Source organism: Macaca thibetana, chromosome 4, assembly GCF_024542745.1.
Source record: "Macaca thibetana thibetana isolate TM-01 chromosome 4, ASM2454274v1, whole genome shotgun sequence".
NCBI lineage: Eukaryota > Metazoa > Chordata > Mammalia > Primates > Cercopithecidae > Macaca > Macaca thibetana.
This window is the reverse complement of record NC_065581.1, coordinates 10,947,191-10,962,748: the sequence shown is the minus strand read 5'-3', so window position 1 is coordinate 10,962,748 and position 15,558 is coordinate 10,947,191. Positions and strand designations below refer to the sequence as shown.

The 15,558-nt window shown below is 40.0% G+C and overlaps 1 protein-coding gene across 1 annotated transcript in view; it reads right to left on the bottom strand.

Moving 5' to 3' along the window:
• Nucleotides 1-328: 328 nt before the first annotated feature.
• The window catches only part of SYCP2L (synaptonemal complex protein 2 like), an 85,675-nt gene continuing 70,445 nt past the window's right edge, over nucleotides 329-15,558 (bottom strand). The window contains exons 25-29 of the mRNA XM_050788821.1: nucleotides 15,130-15,221; nucleotides 12,613-12,712; nucleotides 12,459-12,517; nucleotides 10,167-10,228; nucleotides 329-688 (exon numbers count right to left, since the gene is read on the bottom strand). Coding sequence (XP_050644778.1) covers nucleotides 10,204-10,228; nucleotides 12,459-12,517; nucleotides 12,613-12,712; nucleotides 15,130-15,221 — 276 coding nt within the window. The 3' untranslated portion in view covers nucleotides 329-688; nucleotides 10,167-10,203. The remainder of the gene's footprint in view (nucleotides 689-10,166; nucleotides 10,229-12,458; nucleotides 12,518-12,612; nucleotides 12,713-15,129; nucleotides 15,222-15,558) is intronic.

Here is a 15,558-nt window from a genome sequence, read left to right as displayed (position 1 = left end):
TCACAAGGTCCGGAGTTCAAGACCAGCCAGGCCAAGATGGTGAAACCCCATCTCTACTAAAAACACAAAAATTAGCTGGGCATGGTGGCACGCACCTGTAATCCCAGCTACTTGGGAGGCTGAGGCAGAGAATCGCTTGAACCTGGGAGGCAGAGGTTGCAGTGAGCCGAGATCATGCCACTGCACTCCAGCCTGGGCCACAGAGTGAGACTGTCTCAAAAAAAATTAATTAATCAATTAAAAAAAATGTAAAGCCACCATTTTTACCTGAGCTATCTTCATCATCTTCAACTCAAATTTCTCCTTCCAAGAGATACATTACATTGTATTTATACAGATGCTGCTAAAGTGTTTTATTTACACAAAACTTGAAGACATTTCTCAAACAAAAAAATTACATTTTACTTTTAAAATTATAAAAAAAAGCAACACCACTCCAAGTTGTTTAACATCCTGAACTTTCTGTTAATACTATCGGACCAAATTTTAATAAGAAAGGTTAATTTTCATGAACAAATAGATAACTCAATTGCAAACTACCAACATATATTCTGTCTGAACTCAGCAGTTCCCAGGGATGCTGTTTGGAGGGGAGAAAACTGAATGCATACAGAGCACGGAAGTCTGGCTAACACGGCCTGAGCCCACAGTAACCTTGCTCTTTATCTTCGTCTTCAGGCAGCCCAGGCTGGCAGAAAAGGAAAAGGAGAGCAGTAATTAGTCAAGGCCAAAGTGTCCTCCTCTTAGTCCCTAAGAACCCTGTGAGCCAATATGAGCATCACTCCTTTTTATTCGCTACATCTCACTGACTCAGGTATTCAGTGAAGCATCTTACATGTTCGTCAAAAGCTCTTGTCAGTGTCCTCGGCAGAGACTGCCTGGTTATCCTCAGAAACCTCTTCAATACATGCCACTCTGAAGATGTGCATGCCGTCTCTCAACAGTTTAACATAACAGGCGATTTTGTTGGATGTTGGAGATAAGACGGCTCTTTCTCCGTTATAGCATCAGATGAAGTGGGAGGCCTGGCTTTAAGGGCCACACTAGGAAAACTATATGTTGTTAATAAACAGATTGGCAATCAGCCCTATTGTTATTATTATTATTATTTTGAGATGGAATCTCACTCTGTCGCAAGGCTGGAGTGCAGTGGCACGATCTTGGCTCACTGCAACCTCTGCCTCCTGGTTCAAGCAATTCTCCTGCTTCAGCCTCCTGAGTAGCTGGGATTACAGGCACGCATCATCACGCCCAGCTAATTTTTATATTTTTAGTAGAGACAGGGTTTCGCCACATTGGACAGGCTGGTCTCAAACTCCTCACCTCAGGTGATCCGCCCACCACGGCCTCCCAAAGTGCTGGGATTACAGGCGTGAGCAACCATGCCCTATTAGCCCAATTAGATACTCATAAGTAAGAGGTTGGTAGGAGCTGGTATCAACCGAGGGAACAGATTCTCCCATCCCACCCAAACTCCAGGGCACATGCCTATTGAGAAGAATGGCAGAATCACCTGTGCGACATAAGTTATTTCTCTATTTTTTTCTGTGTGCAGCATGTGTAATTTAATTCAGGCATCACAGATATGACTAGTTACCTATCCAACACCTATTCTCCCCAGTTTCCTTAATAACAGAGGCCCTCACTTTTGGGGAGTGCTGTGACACACTCAGGCAAATTTTCACCTCTCCAGATTCCCCTGCAACTAGAGTGAGCCCTGTGACCTAGTTCTGGTCACTATGATGCAGACAAAAATCTATCAGCTTGGGCTTCCAGGAAAACTGCTTCCCTGATGTTAAAAAGTAGGGAGGAAGCTGGGCATGGTGGCAGACGCTTATAATCCCAGCATTTTGGGAGGCTGAGACAGGAGGATAAGTTGAGCCCAGGAGTTCAAGACCAGCCTGGGCAACACAGCAAGGCCTCATCTCAAAATAGACTAAATGAATAAAAAACGAAAGAGGGGAGGGTGTTGGCACACATCTTTTACCTTTTAGTTTTACTCAACTCCTTCTTCCTGCCTGGGGTGTAGAAAAGATACCTAGAGGCTCAACAGCCACACCGTGATTATAAAATTCCCAAGTCACATAAAGAATGGTAAAGCAAAAAGCTCAAAGAGCCCAGGTCCCTAATAACTACTTAAAGCTGCTGTGCCACTGGCCCTGGACTACGTTGCTGCTCTTCACAGGGGAAAAAATAAAAGCCCTACTTGGTTTAGCTGCCAGAGTCCAATTTCTGTTACTTGTGACCAAATGCAACACGCACATTTAGTTCACATTTAATCCAATTCTCTATTGGAGCTGGGAATTATTCCAATATTTTTAGCGCAGATTAGTCTTTTTTAATATCCTCTTTTAGTCCTATTTTGATTTGGAGATTTGTTGCTATTGCTATGTCCTCAAAAGAAAACAGTATTTTTTTCCCTCAATAATGTAAGTAATTCAAGATATGTGTACAAAGATACTCACTACAAATTTTTTTAATCATAATTAAAAATAACCTGGATGTCGCTCATAGGGAAAAGGATATTTAAGTTATAGCATGTTTATAAACTATTTTGCAGTTATTAAAAAATAAGATCTATATTGCTGCCTAAGAGGCAAGTCCTATTTTTATTGCTGAATGAACGAATAATATATATTTAGTATATCATTAAAATATATTTACAGGCTGGACGCAGTGGCCCACGCCTGTAATCCCAACACTTTGGGAGGCCAAGGTGGGTGGATCACCTGAGGTCAGGAGTTCGAGACCAGCCTGGCCAACATGGCGAAACACTGTCTCTACTAAAAATACAAAAAAAAATTAGCTGGGTGTGGTGGGAGGCACCTGTAATCCCAGCCACTCGGGAGGCTGAGGCAGGAGAATCGCTTGAACCTCAGAGGAGGAGGTTGCCGTGAGCTGAGATCCTGCCGTTGTACCCCAGCCTGGGCAACAAGAGCAAAACTCCATCTCAAAAACAAAATCAAAAACATATATACGTACACATGTGTAAATATTTGTATATATTCTGGTGTAAGCATCAGAATAAATCTTTGGAAGAATATTCTCCCAACTATCAAGAAATGTTTATCTCTGGATCATGGATAAGAGGAAAGGCTGGGGAGAACAAGAAAATGTAACTCTTTATAAACTTCTATGTTGTTTATTACACAAAAGTAACTCCTATCTGTCTTTTTTTTTCTTTTTTTCTTTTTTTTTTTTTTTTTGAGACAGAGTCTCACTGTGTTGCCCAGGCTGGAATGCAGTGGCACAATCTCAGCTCACTGCAACCTCCGCCTCTTCGGTTCAAACGATTCTCCTGCTTCAGCCTCCCGAGTAGATTGGAATACAGCCTCATGCCACCACACTCGGCTCATTTTTTGTATTTTTAGTAGAGATGGGGTTTCACCATTTTAGCCAGGACGGTCTCCATCTCCTAACCTCGTGATCTGCCCTCCTCGGCCTCCCAAAGTGCTGGAATTACAGGCATGAGCCACCGTGCCCGACCCCCTATCTTTCAGTAAGTTGTAAAAACACAGAACGACCTAAGATAGAAATTAAATTTACTTTAAATATCACCACACAGAAATAAACTCAGCTGACATTTCTAAAACATCCATTTAGAATCTAGACCTCTTACTTCGCATCCAAGTACATAAATAAATGCAAACTCTCATCCTCCATAACCGCCCTCCCCCTGTTGGGTTATCTCTGCACTTGATCTTAGCCGAAAGATCTAGTGGGGTGATAGTCCGATTATCTCATTCGTCACTCCTTCTCATCCTCTTGCTGGCTTCATCTCCTCTACCTGACTTCAACACATTGGAGTAGCCCAAGAATGTTGTCCTGGGCTGCCTCTCTATACTGAGTCCCTCAGTCAATTCATCCAGTCTACGTTCAGCCCCCAGCTGTGAGCTTCAGTCTCAGATATTCAGTTACCCACATGACAATGCCATTCAGATGCTGAGATCACATATGGAATGCATGTCCTGAATGTGAGATGCATATCCATCCTTATCCTCCCCCGGCCAATCAACTGGTCCTTTCCCAATCTTCCCCACCTCCTTAAGTGACACCGGTTTCCACCCAGCTGCTTAAGCCCCAAACCTAGAAGCTGCCCTTGATCCTGCCTTTTCCCACCTATCACATCCAAGCCATGAGCAATCCTTCCAGATCCTTCTCTACTGCCCATATCATCCAATTCTCCACCCTGAAACACACATGCCTTCGAAAATAGTCCTTTGACTACTACCCATTCATTGCAATTGGAATAAAATCCAAACTCCTTACCATGGCCTGTAAGGTCCTGGGTCACCCCCACCATCCCCACCCACACCCTTCCTAACTTCATCTTATGTATTCTGCCCTTGCTTCTTCTATTGCGGCCCTCCCTAAATTCTTAGAATATACTAAGTATATTAATATACTTAATCTCAGAACATCTGCCTGGGCCATTCCTTCTGAAATGGACTTCCTCAGAAGCTGCTGGCTCCATCTCAACCTTCAGATTTCAGCTCAAATGTCACATCCTTAGAGAGGTTTCACTTGGCCTTTCCTCCTTCCACGCTGTGAGTCTCTCTCTTATCCACAGTATTTTCCTTCTTAGCACAGGTATGAATCCTCATCTGTTTCCTTTATTACCACCACTTAATCCTATAGAACTGAGGTCAGGGATCCTGTGGATATCGTTCTACCCCAGCATCTAAGACAGTCCCTGGCACCTAAAAGACTTAGTTGTTTATTGAGTAATGAGCAGGCGCATACTCATATAACATTTCATACAAGTGGGATCATGTTATATATGCTTCTTTGCGACTTTTCACTTACTGTTAAACATCTTCTCAAGTCAATTAATATCATCTAAATCTTTCTTTGTAATGGCTACATGGCATATCATACGACTGGGCATCTAGGCACTTTCCATTATCTCCCTATTACGATCAAGTTTGTAATATATATTATCGCACGTATCTTTGCACTTGTCCAATTTCATCTTTAAGATAATTTCCTAGAAGTGGAATTATCAGGTCAAAAATAATAAAGCACAGTCTTGGACATGAAAACAGTTTTTTTAAAAAAATCACCTACTCTATTTACTCTCAAGTTAAAATTAAACTAAATACAAGTTTTGCAAAAATAATTACTATACTTTCAAGTTAAATAGAATTACATCCTTATAAAAATATACTTGGATATGGTCTGCTTACAAAATCTACTTTAGACCTCTAAATTACAGAAAATCCCCAAGTGGATATCTGTATAAAAAGCCATATTAGTAAAAGCTGTGAGAATGAACAAAATAATATTCAAAGAATCCAGCTGGGTGGGAGGGTTGCTATCCTTAAAGAGACTGCATCCAAGAACAGAATAGTTGGTGGTTGTCTCACACATTCCATACTTATTTACTCTGTGATCCTCCATGACTCTGCCAGAAAATTCACGAAGCAGGAGCACCATCAGCTGAAGGACCATTCAGCAAAACACAGGGCTCTCAGAGATAACTATAAGCTTCCTCCTTTGAAAAGCTCAGAGTCAGTTCCATTGGTCTCAAATCCCCTTGCTTTAGTAGCTGCTGAAAGACGGTCATCAACCCCCACATCCTCACCTGATGCTGTGTGTACATCTCCTTCTGGACCCCAGTCCATCTACTGCTCTTCCCTGCCTTCCCCACTCCCTGAGGTCTTCCTCTCCTGCCCCTACAATTCAATCTGCCAGCAGCAAACGAATATCCTTAGCCTCTTCTAGAAGAAAATATTTCCTTTCCTCTAACTAAAACATGGCTGGTTTCTGAAGGTACCACCTCCCCCGACACCCTGACTCAATTGAAAGCTTTTTTTCCTCTGAAATCCTGTGACTTCCTGGCCAGGCAGAGGGGTAGCGTTCTCCTTGCTCCCCACTGCTGCACACAGGCATGACTCTGACTCTCATAGACACCTCCCTGCTGATGTTTGTCATCCATCTGCATTCTACTATCAACCTCCTGGCCCCTTTGTCCACTGGGCCCTGGTTCCTATCAGCTTAGCAGTAATTACAACACTATCACGAAGCATCTGTTTTCAAGCTCCGGCTTCTTGGTTCTTCAAGTCCCTCCTTCTTCTAGTAGTTTCTTCAGTGCCACCACAGCTATGTGCACTCCAACCTGTTATCATCACAGATGTCTTGATTCTCAACATCCCACATTCTGACCACATCTTCCAGGCCTTTCGCCATCACTTGTTCTCCTTGCTTACCTGGACAATTTTATCCACAGGAAATGCCCATCCGTTGAACCCATTACTTTATCTAACTGGTCCATCAAAGGAACTGGCTTCAATTTCTCCTTCCCAGTCAGGCTTAAGGTGCATCACTCTAACAACTCCTGAGCAAACACCTCAATTTCTTGGACTGAGACTGCCTCTGGATTCTGGCAAAACCACTCCCCTAGATGAAGCCTTCTCTCTAACTTTCTTTACACCTGAATCTGAGCAGAATTTTGCTGGAGAAAAATCATGCAAGAAAGCTCATTACAAACCTCAAAAGGACACTTAAGGCTAACCAGAAATTACTAGAATCAGCAGTACACTAACTAGGAAGAACAGAAATTATTGTTAATGATTTTAAATGTTTCTCCATTAAGTTCAGTGTTGCTGCAGACATTGTATCCCTAGTTTTTTAAGAGTCTTATTGTTTATTGGTTGGATTTTACTCATGAATGGGTGCTGAATTTTTATCATATGTGTTTTCTGAATTTACTAGAATAAGTATGTGGTTATTCTATTGATCAGGTAAAAATAAATTAATAGATTCTTAAATGTTAAACCATCCTTGCATGTATGATATCCATCTACTTCTAATGGCTTTTCTTTTTTTCTCCTCAATACACACACATACACACACACACACACACACACACCCTCCACCCATACACATAATACTGGTGGAGTATGTTTGCTAAATTTTTAGCATTTTTGTATTTATGTTCATTTGAGACTGATCTATAATTTTCTTCTCATGATTGTCCTTGCCCTGTTTTGGTATCAAGGTTATAGAAACTTCCTAAAATAAACTGGGAAGCTTTCCTTTTCCCCCTCTTCCTTGGAATCATTTGTTTATGGATTACTTATTCCCTATAAATTTGATAAAACTTATATTAAAAATATCAGGACCTGATGTTTTTTTTTTATAAATTAAGGATGGGCTTTTTATACTATCAATTTAATTTCTTTAGTTATGATTCTAGGTAATACATATTCATGTAGGAAATTGTTCATTTCATCTAAGTTTTCAAATTTGTTGACATATTGCTGTTTCTAATATATTCTTTTGCTTTCTAAGGCCTCTATTAATTGGTCATTTCTACATTGGTTATTTCTACATTTCATTCATATTCATCTAGGAAATTATTCATTTCATCTAAGTTTTCAAGTTTATTGACATATTGCTGTTTCTAATATATTCCTATGCTTTTTAAGGCCTCTATGAATTGTTTATTTCTACATTTCATTCAAAATTTCAATTGTGCCTTCTCTATCATTTTATTTTCTTGATCAGTCTGAAGTGGAAGTTTGTTTAATGCATTTAGTCTTTCTAAAGAACCAGGTTTGGTTTTACTCCTTCCCCTATGGTTTCCATTTTGTTTATTTCGGATTTGAAACTCATTATTAACTCCCTTCTAATTGCTTTGGATTTGTACCAGTACTCTTTTTTCTAATTTGTTTTTCAATCATGTTCTGTCTACTTTTTCCCCTCTCCTTGTCCTTATACATTAGAATCAGCTGGTCAAGTTTCAAAAAATAACCCTGCTGGGGCTTTGAGAGTGGTAGATTTAATTCCTTTACTAATGTAGGCAGAATGGACACCTTTATGTTATTCCATCTCCCATTCATTGGTCCTGATTTTAGTGATAATGCATTTAGAATTTCACGATTAAGCAAAATACTGGCTTTTGAGCTGAGATTTATCATACTACAGAGTAACCAGTCACTACTATTTTATTAGGTTTTATGCAAATTCAAAAACAGATGTAGAATTTTCAAATGCTTTTGGAAATAAAGATAATCATAATGATTTTTCTCCCTAGATCTATTGGTAATTAACGTATTAGTATATTCCCTAATATCAAACCATCTTTGCGTTCCTGGAATAAATCTCATTTGTTCATGACAATATGCTGCTAAATTCTGTTTGCCAACACTTTATTTAGAATTTTGGTGTGGTGGTTGTTGTTGTCATTATTGTTGTTGTTGTTGTTGTTATTATTATTGAGACGGAGTATTGCTCTGTTGCCCAGTCTGGAGTGCAGTGGCATGATTTCAGCTCACTGCAACCTCTGCCTCACGGGTTCAAGCAATTCTCCTGCCTCAGCCTCCCAAGTAGCTGGGATAACAGATTCCCATCACCATGCCCAGCTAATTTTTGTATTTTTAGTAGAGATGAGGTTTCACCATGTTGGCCAGGCTGGTCTCAAACTCCTGATCTTAGGTGATCCACCCGCCTCAGCCTCCCAAAGTGCTGGGATTAATAGGTATGAGACAACATGCCCAGCCTAGAGTGGTTATTTTAAGTGAGATTGTTCTGTACCTCTCTTTGCAATTTTTGTCGCATTTTGACATTGTAATGCAAGATTTATGTTAAAATTAGGAAATTTTTAATCTCCTATGTGCTAGAATGGTTTGAGCAGCACTAACATTATCCTTCCTTTAAAAAACTAGTAGAATTCCTCTGTGATATAATCTGGATCCTACACATATTTATAGGGTACTTCCTTGACAACTTTGTCTCTCTCTTCTATGAAGATTTTTCTGCTAAGGTGTCCCATCTATTTAGAAGTTCATTTTGTTAAACTGTATTTTCCTGGAAAATTGCCCAGTTACTCCAGGTTCTCATCAAGACTTGGATGTGCACAGACATCTGCAAGTTAAAATGTTAAATAAACTGTAGTTCCTGCTTGAGCCACATATTCCTCCCACCCTAAGTCTTCCTTATCTCTCTAACTGGCAACACCATCCTTCTCATTGCAAAAGACAAAAACCTAGAAGACTGACTTCATTCTTCTTCCTTTACCTACTGCTTCCAGCTATCAGCAATTTATTAACTCTAGCTCCAAAATATATCTGAAATCTCTCTATTTCTCACCACCTCCACTGCTATCCTCCTGCTTAGAATCACTATCTTGGACACAAAAAGACTTCTGGTTAGACTCTCCTCTTCCAGTCTTCATTCCTCCCATCAATTCTTAACATAGCATCTAGAGTAATTTTCTTAAAATATAAATCAGATTATATTATCCTAATCTATTCCCAGGTTAGGATCACCAATACCTTCACCAAAAACCACATATATTTTCTCTAATCCTTAGTATAAAGTTCAAACTCCTCAACATGGACCATGAAGCCTTACCTCATTGAGAGTTTACCATGCTCCCAACTTCACTTCAAATAACTGCCTCCCTTACTGTTTCTCAAAGATGACCCCACCTGACCCTGTTACTTTAAACCACAAGTCTAGTTTCTTCTTATTCTTGAAACCTCATCTTAAATGTCATTTCCTCAGAGAGACCTTTGATGAGCAACCTATCTTAAGTTGACACTTCATACCACTGCTCTCTGCCAAAGCACCTTGTTAATATCCCTCAAAGCACTTGTTGTCATCGTTTTGTTTACTTGCCACTTTTCTATCTTCCTTCAAAAAATGTATCTTTTAATGGGTTGCCTCCATTAAACACGTTTGTGTGTTAACCACTGAACAGGCTGAATATACCTAACCTGAAAATCTGATATCCAAAATGCTCCATAATCCAAAATTTTTTAAATGTCAATGTCAAAGAAATGTTCACTGGAGCATTGTGAATTTCAGATGATTGGATTAAGGATGCTCAACCAGTACATATTCTGCAAATATTCCAGAATCCAAAAACATCTGAAATCCGAAACACTTCTGGTCTCACGCATTTTGGATGAGGGATGCTCAACCTGTATCTCTATGTCCATCATAGTAATTGATGCAGGGTAAGCATTCAGTTATAAACACTTACTGAAGGAATGACCCAGACCCAAAAGGATAGTTTCTAAGATGGGAGAAATTGCTGTAAAGGAAAAGCTCCCCTGCAGAGATGCCCTATAAACAAAGCGTTACAGTATCTTTTAGAGCTTGTCCCCTGCCCTGACCCCAATTCACATCCACTGAACAATGCAAATCTTTGCACCTACCTGAGGGCTGCAATCACAAAACCAGGCTTTGGCTTTCTTATGAAGTCTGAGTTGATTTGAACCTAGAAGAAATTGGTTCATCTCTTATTACATTCACATTAGGCAATTTAAAAACAAGAACATACATCTAGATACAGCCGCATATCAGAGTTATTTCACAGACCATTATATTACTTAATTATAGAGACCAACAACCAAGGATATTAACATAGAGATTAACATGTTCATTTGATTCCATTTTATGCATTCTCTCTGTCAGTACCACTGGCCCACAACATACCCAGAGGTATTTCATGGGCACTGTCAAAGCACTGAATCCCTAACTCCTTGGAGTTCTAAGCTAGGGGCCAAAATAATCCAGTCTGAGGGATATTCTTTTCATTTCTTTAACAAAACACATAGGCCATCACTGACATGAAAACATAAGACAAGGACAGACAAGGGATACCTGTTTGACCTTGAATAAGGCTGACTAACTTCTTATAAGGCCCTTGCACATCAAGCACTCAGCCCAGGGCCAGGCACCCATAAGCACTCAGTGTGAGCTAAGAGAATCACCATCATCCCTCACTGGCAAGCCAGAGGACAGTTTTCTTGGTGTTTGGAAGAGAAAAGAACAAACGTAAAACCCCAAGGGAGGTATATTTAGGAGATGGTTGTTTTTAAGGCATTTAAGTTCACACAGGGACCTGTTATCAAAGAGAGATGAATGCAAATAGTAATTAATATCTTACAATATTTGAAGAGAAAGTTGCCTAAAATTGGGGATTTAGTCAAAATAAATGAATCCCCCAGGTTTCAGAAGACTAGGGGATACAATCTTCTCTAGTGCTTAACACAGTGTGGCTTTTTATCAGCTGTTCTCAAAGCGTGTCTGGGGAACCCCTAAGAAACCAAAGGTTCTGTGAAGTCAAAATTATTTTAGTAATAATAATAACAATATTAAGACATTATTTGTTTTTTTAAATTCTTACTCCCTCAAAAATGTCCAGGGGAATTTCCCAAAGGCTACATGACTCACAACAGATTAAACTCAGAAACAGATACGAGAATCCAGCCGGCTTCTATTAAGCCAGACATTAAAAAGATTTGCAAAAACATGAAGCAATGCTATTCTTCCCACATGCTTCCTGTTCTGAAAAGTCTAGTTATTTTTCACAAAAATCTGTTATTTATATCAACACGAAAAGGTTTATTGTTATTTTAAAATAAGTGTATTTTTAAAAATCTGTCTCAATTTTTAATATGAAAACTATTCACAGAGAGAACCCACATAAGCAAAAGCTCTTTGGGAATCTTTAGTAAATGTTAAATATGTAAAGAGGTCCTGATTCCACGACCTTGGAGAACCACTCACTCCCAAACATGGGTATTAAGAGAAGACGGTTTAAAAGGTGTCATCACCTTTAACTATACATAATGCAACATGGAGGGAGACGGTGTGTGAGGGATTGTGGGAATGGTTCATACAGTCATTATCATTAACTGTGTTAACTGGAGTAAAAGGCAGGATAGATAACGCAAATTTTAAAAGATTTTTTTTTTTTTTTTGCTTTGAAATATATGCATGAGCAGAAGAATATCCTTCCTAAAACCACGTGCCTTAAATTTCTGTGAAAGCAGTTGATTCTCAATTGGAAGATAAAGCTTTAACTATTATAAGTTTATATGGGGATTCCTTTTGATTATTCTAATGGGAAGAGAACACTAGAATTTTCCCTCAGGGCAGAAGTAGAGAAGTAGGAGTCCAGACTCAACTCTCCGCTTCTTTGGGCTCCGAAACATGGGACGATATCCCAAATGGATAGAAAGAGAAGCCCCAGAGGATGCACTGACAAATTACAGTCCAGTGAGTCATAGCATGATCAACCCATTTGTTGTTTAAAAAAAATGTGTAAATGAGTAAAATAGAATATAGTCTATCAAAAGCACAATTTTGTATATAACTGAACATTTGTACGAAACTGAAAACTGTTTACTTAGAAGCCTAAACATTTTTCTCAAAATCTAGTCATTTTAATTTTTAAAAATACTGCTTGAAAATAAAACAATCGGCATTTTTAAAAAACACAGAAATTTGGATGTTAGGCTTTTCAAGATTTACGCTTCTCGACTGGTATCATTAGCCGCACTCTATCCTCAGGGAGGTGCCACAGAAGCGGCCAGTTCAAAAAGATGCAGCTATTTCGCTAGTTATGGGAGTTTCACCGTCACCAACTGCCCATTCTCCAGCTAAAGCATTACCTCATACTTCAACCAAGATTCTGCTAGAAAGAACACCTTTCCAAGTACCTTAGCACTTGCAGATCACAGAAAGATTGCAGATCAGCAGACTGTTTCCCCCAGAATTCCTAAGATTGAACAAAAGTTTTGTTTAAGTAGTTAGTGTTATTTTTCCCTGGGAAAGATCTGAAGTCAGAAAATGTTCCAAACAAAAGAAACTTACCAGAACCTCCTTCTCAAGGTGTTCCAGGGCCTGAATATCCTTCTTAAGACTGCTCAATTCTTGAAGAACCAAATTTTGAAAGCGCTCTAGTTTATTGAGTCTAACAAACGTAAAAGCAGTAAATGTCATTGGGACGGCTTGGATGTGACAGCAGACTTTCTTAGTAAGTCATCTGATTACAAGGCTACTTCAGATTCTTCTCCAGACATTTCTTGTCATGGGAACACATGGTGTCTCCCTTCTCTTCCCTTCCCTTCCCTTCTTGCCTGCTCATCCCCAACCTGGAAACCTCACTATGCAAACTCTCAGGTCATCTTTTTCTTTTTTTTTGTTTCTGAGATGGAGTTTCACTCTTGTTGCCCAGGCTGCAGTGCAATGGCGCAATCTCAGCTCATTGCAACCTCCACCTCCCGGGTTCAAGTGATTCTCCTGCCTCAGCCTCCAGACTAGCTGGGACTACAGGTGCGCGCCATCAGACCCAGTTCATTTGTTTTGTATTTTTAGTAGAGACGGAGTTTCACCATGTTGGCCAGGCTGATCTCGAGCTCCTGATCTCAGGTGATCTGCCTGCCTCGGCCTCCTAAAATGCTGGGATTACAGGCGCGAGCCACCGCACCTGGTCTCAGGTCAGCTTTCAACAGCAGCACAGAGGAAGCTGATTTTTTTTTAGTAGAGAACAGGACAGATGACTCCAGGGAAGATGAGACTGAGGCTCCCCATCCCTTCCTACGTTCTACTTGCTCCCCTTTCTCTTGCATTAAGCTGGCCCTGAAAGCTGTGGTCAGGAATGAGCTAATACACTCTTTTCCCACATCTACATTTTAGCTCTAACATTTCTAAAAGTCGCTATTCTTTGTCTAATGGTCATATTTGCTTATTTGTTAATTTTCTTATTTGCTTGCTTATAGTTTGTCTTCTCTATTAGGTCAAATGTTTCCATGAAGAGCATCTAAAACTCGTCCTCACCTCACTCTCATACCAAGCACAGGGCCTGGTATCCGACGTTGCTCAGTGTGCATTTGCTGAGTGAACGCATAGATAATTGTGTGCCCTTGAAAGAGCATGGGAATTCCACAAATGCAAAGTCCTTCATGGGCTTGCTTTCACATTCAAAGGACACTGCATGCATACCAGACTTTGAAAAATAGTAAAAATTTCTATTCAGTCATAATGTATTCCATCCTCAGAAACTTTCTGTCTCGGTTAAGCAAATCAACTGGCCATTCCTTTCTTCCCTTCCTTCAGTTACAGGCCATTCTCTCCAACAAGGAACAAGTTCTACTCTCACCTTCCCTGTGCCATTCGACTCTTTGTTTCTAAAACCTCGCTCAGGAAGCACTTCCATTGTAATCACTCGGAATTAACTCAAACCACTACAGAAACCCATCCCTCCACTCGCCTTCCTCGCCCCTCTGAAATCCTGGCACCTTTGTATTTCTTGTTACATGGTCATAAGGGTGTGTGTGTATGTGCACATACAAATGTGCGTATTGTGTATGTATGGTGTTTTCTTTTTTTTTTTTTCTTTGAGACAGAGTTTTGCTCTTGTCACCCAGGCTGGTGTGCAAGGGCATGATCTCGGCTCACCGCAACCTCTGCCTCCCAGGTTCAAGTGATTCTCCCGCCTCAGCCTCCCAAGTAGCTAGGATTACAGGCATGTGCCACCACGCCCAGCTAATTTTGTATTTTGAGTAGAGACGGGGGTCTCTCCATGTTGGTCAGGCTGGTCTCGAACTCCCAACCAAAGGTGATCCACCTACCTCGGCCTCCCAAAGTGCTGGGATTACAGGCGTGAGCCACCACGCCCAGCTGGTGTTTTCTTACTGTGGTAAAATACACATAACATAATATTTACCCTTTTAAACATTTTTAAGTATAAAATTCAATGGCATTAAGTATATTCACAATGTTTTGTAACCATCATCACTCTCCATTTCCAGAACTCTTCCATCATCCCAAACAGAAATCTGTACCCATTAAACAACAGCTCCTCCTTCCCCCAACCTTTGGCAATCTCTTTTGCACTCTCTGCCTCTATGAATTTGACTATTCTAGGTACACCTCATATAAGTGGAGTCACATAACGTTTGTTCCCTGTTATCTGGTTTCTTTCCTTTACCATAATGATTTCAAGGTTCATCCATGGTATAGCATGTGTCAGAATTTAATTCTTTTTTAAGGCTGAATAATAGACCATTGTATGGATATAGCACATTTCATTTAGCCGCATTTTTAACATATATATCCATGCTTGCCTTGTCTTCATAATTGGATAATAATTTTTTTTAAGAACAGCATTTTAGTATCATGGTAGACCATGAGGCTTAAGAAGGACATTTAGTTCAAACCCTTATCATATGAGTGAAGAACCAGAAACCCAGAAGGGTTAAATGACGTATCAATCCTCATATCTGCTCAGGCCCCAACTCCTCAGGGCCCTAGCACAGTGGTCATGAGACAAACATTGTTGGTGAGTGATCATACTTCCATGACTTTGTTTGAAAATCTAATACTTACCTGTACAGTTGCATCTGGTTTAAAAGTTCTATTAGGCAATCTGGTGCTTTCTTTGCATTTTCCGAATTAAGTGGACGCTTTCCGTACCTAAGCTAAATCATAACAACAATAACAAAATGATCAAATTTGGGTTTAATATAATTACATAAATTGAGTGTATGTTTTGTGTTAAAAAGATGCTGCCAGCATGCAATGATATTCATAGCAAACATGAGTGCTAAACAAGTGTGATCAGGCATCATCCTACACACCTGTCAGGTATTACCCCAGGTTCAGTACCAATACAGAACAAGCTGAAATAGAAAAATTTACACTCATGCTACCTGATGTAGTTTGCATATTTGTCCCCACCCAAATCTCATGCTGAAATGTAATCCCCGATATCGGAAGTGAGGCCTAGTGGGAGGTGTTTGGGTCATGGGGACGGAT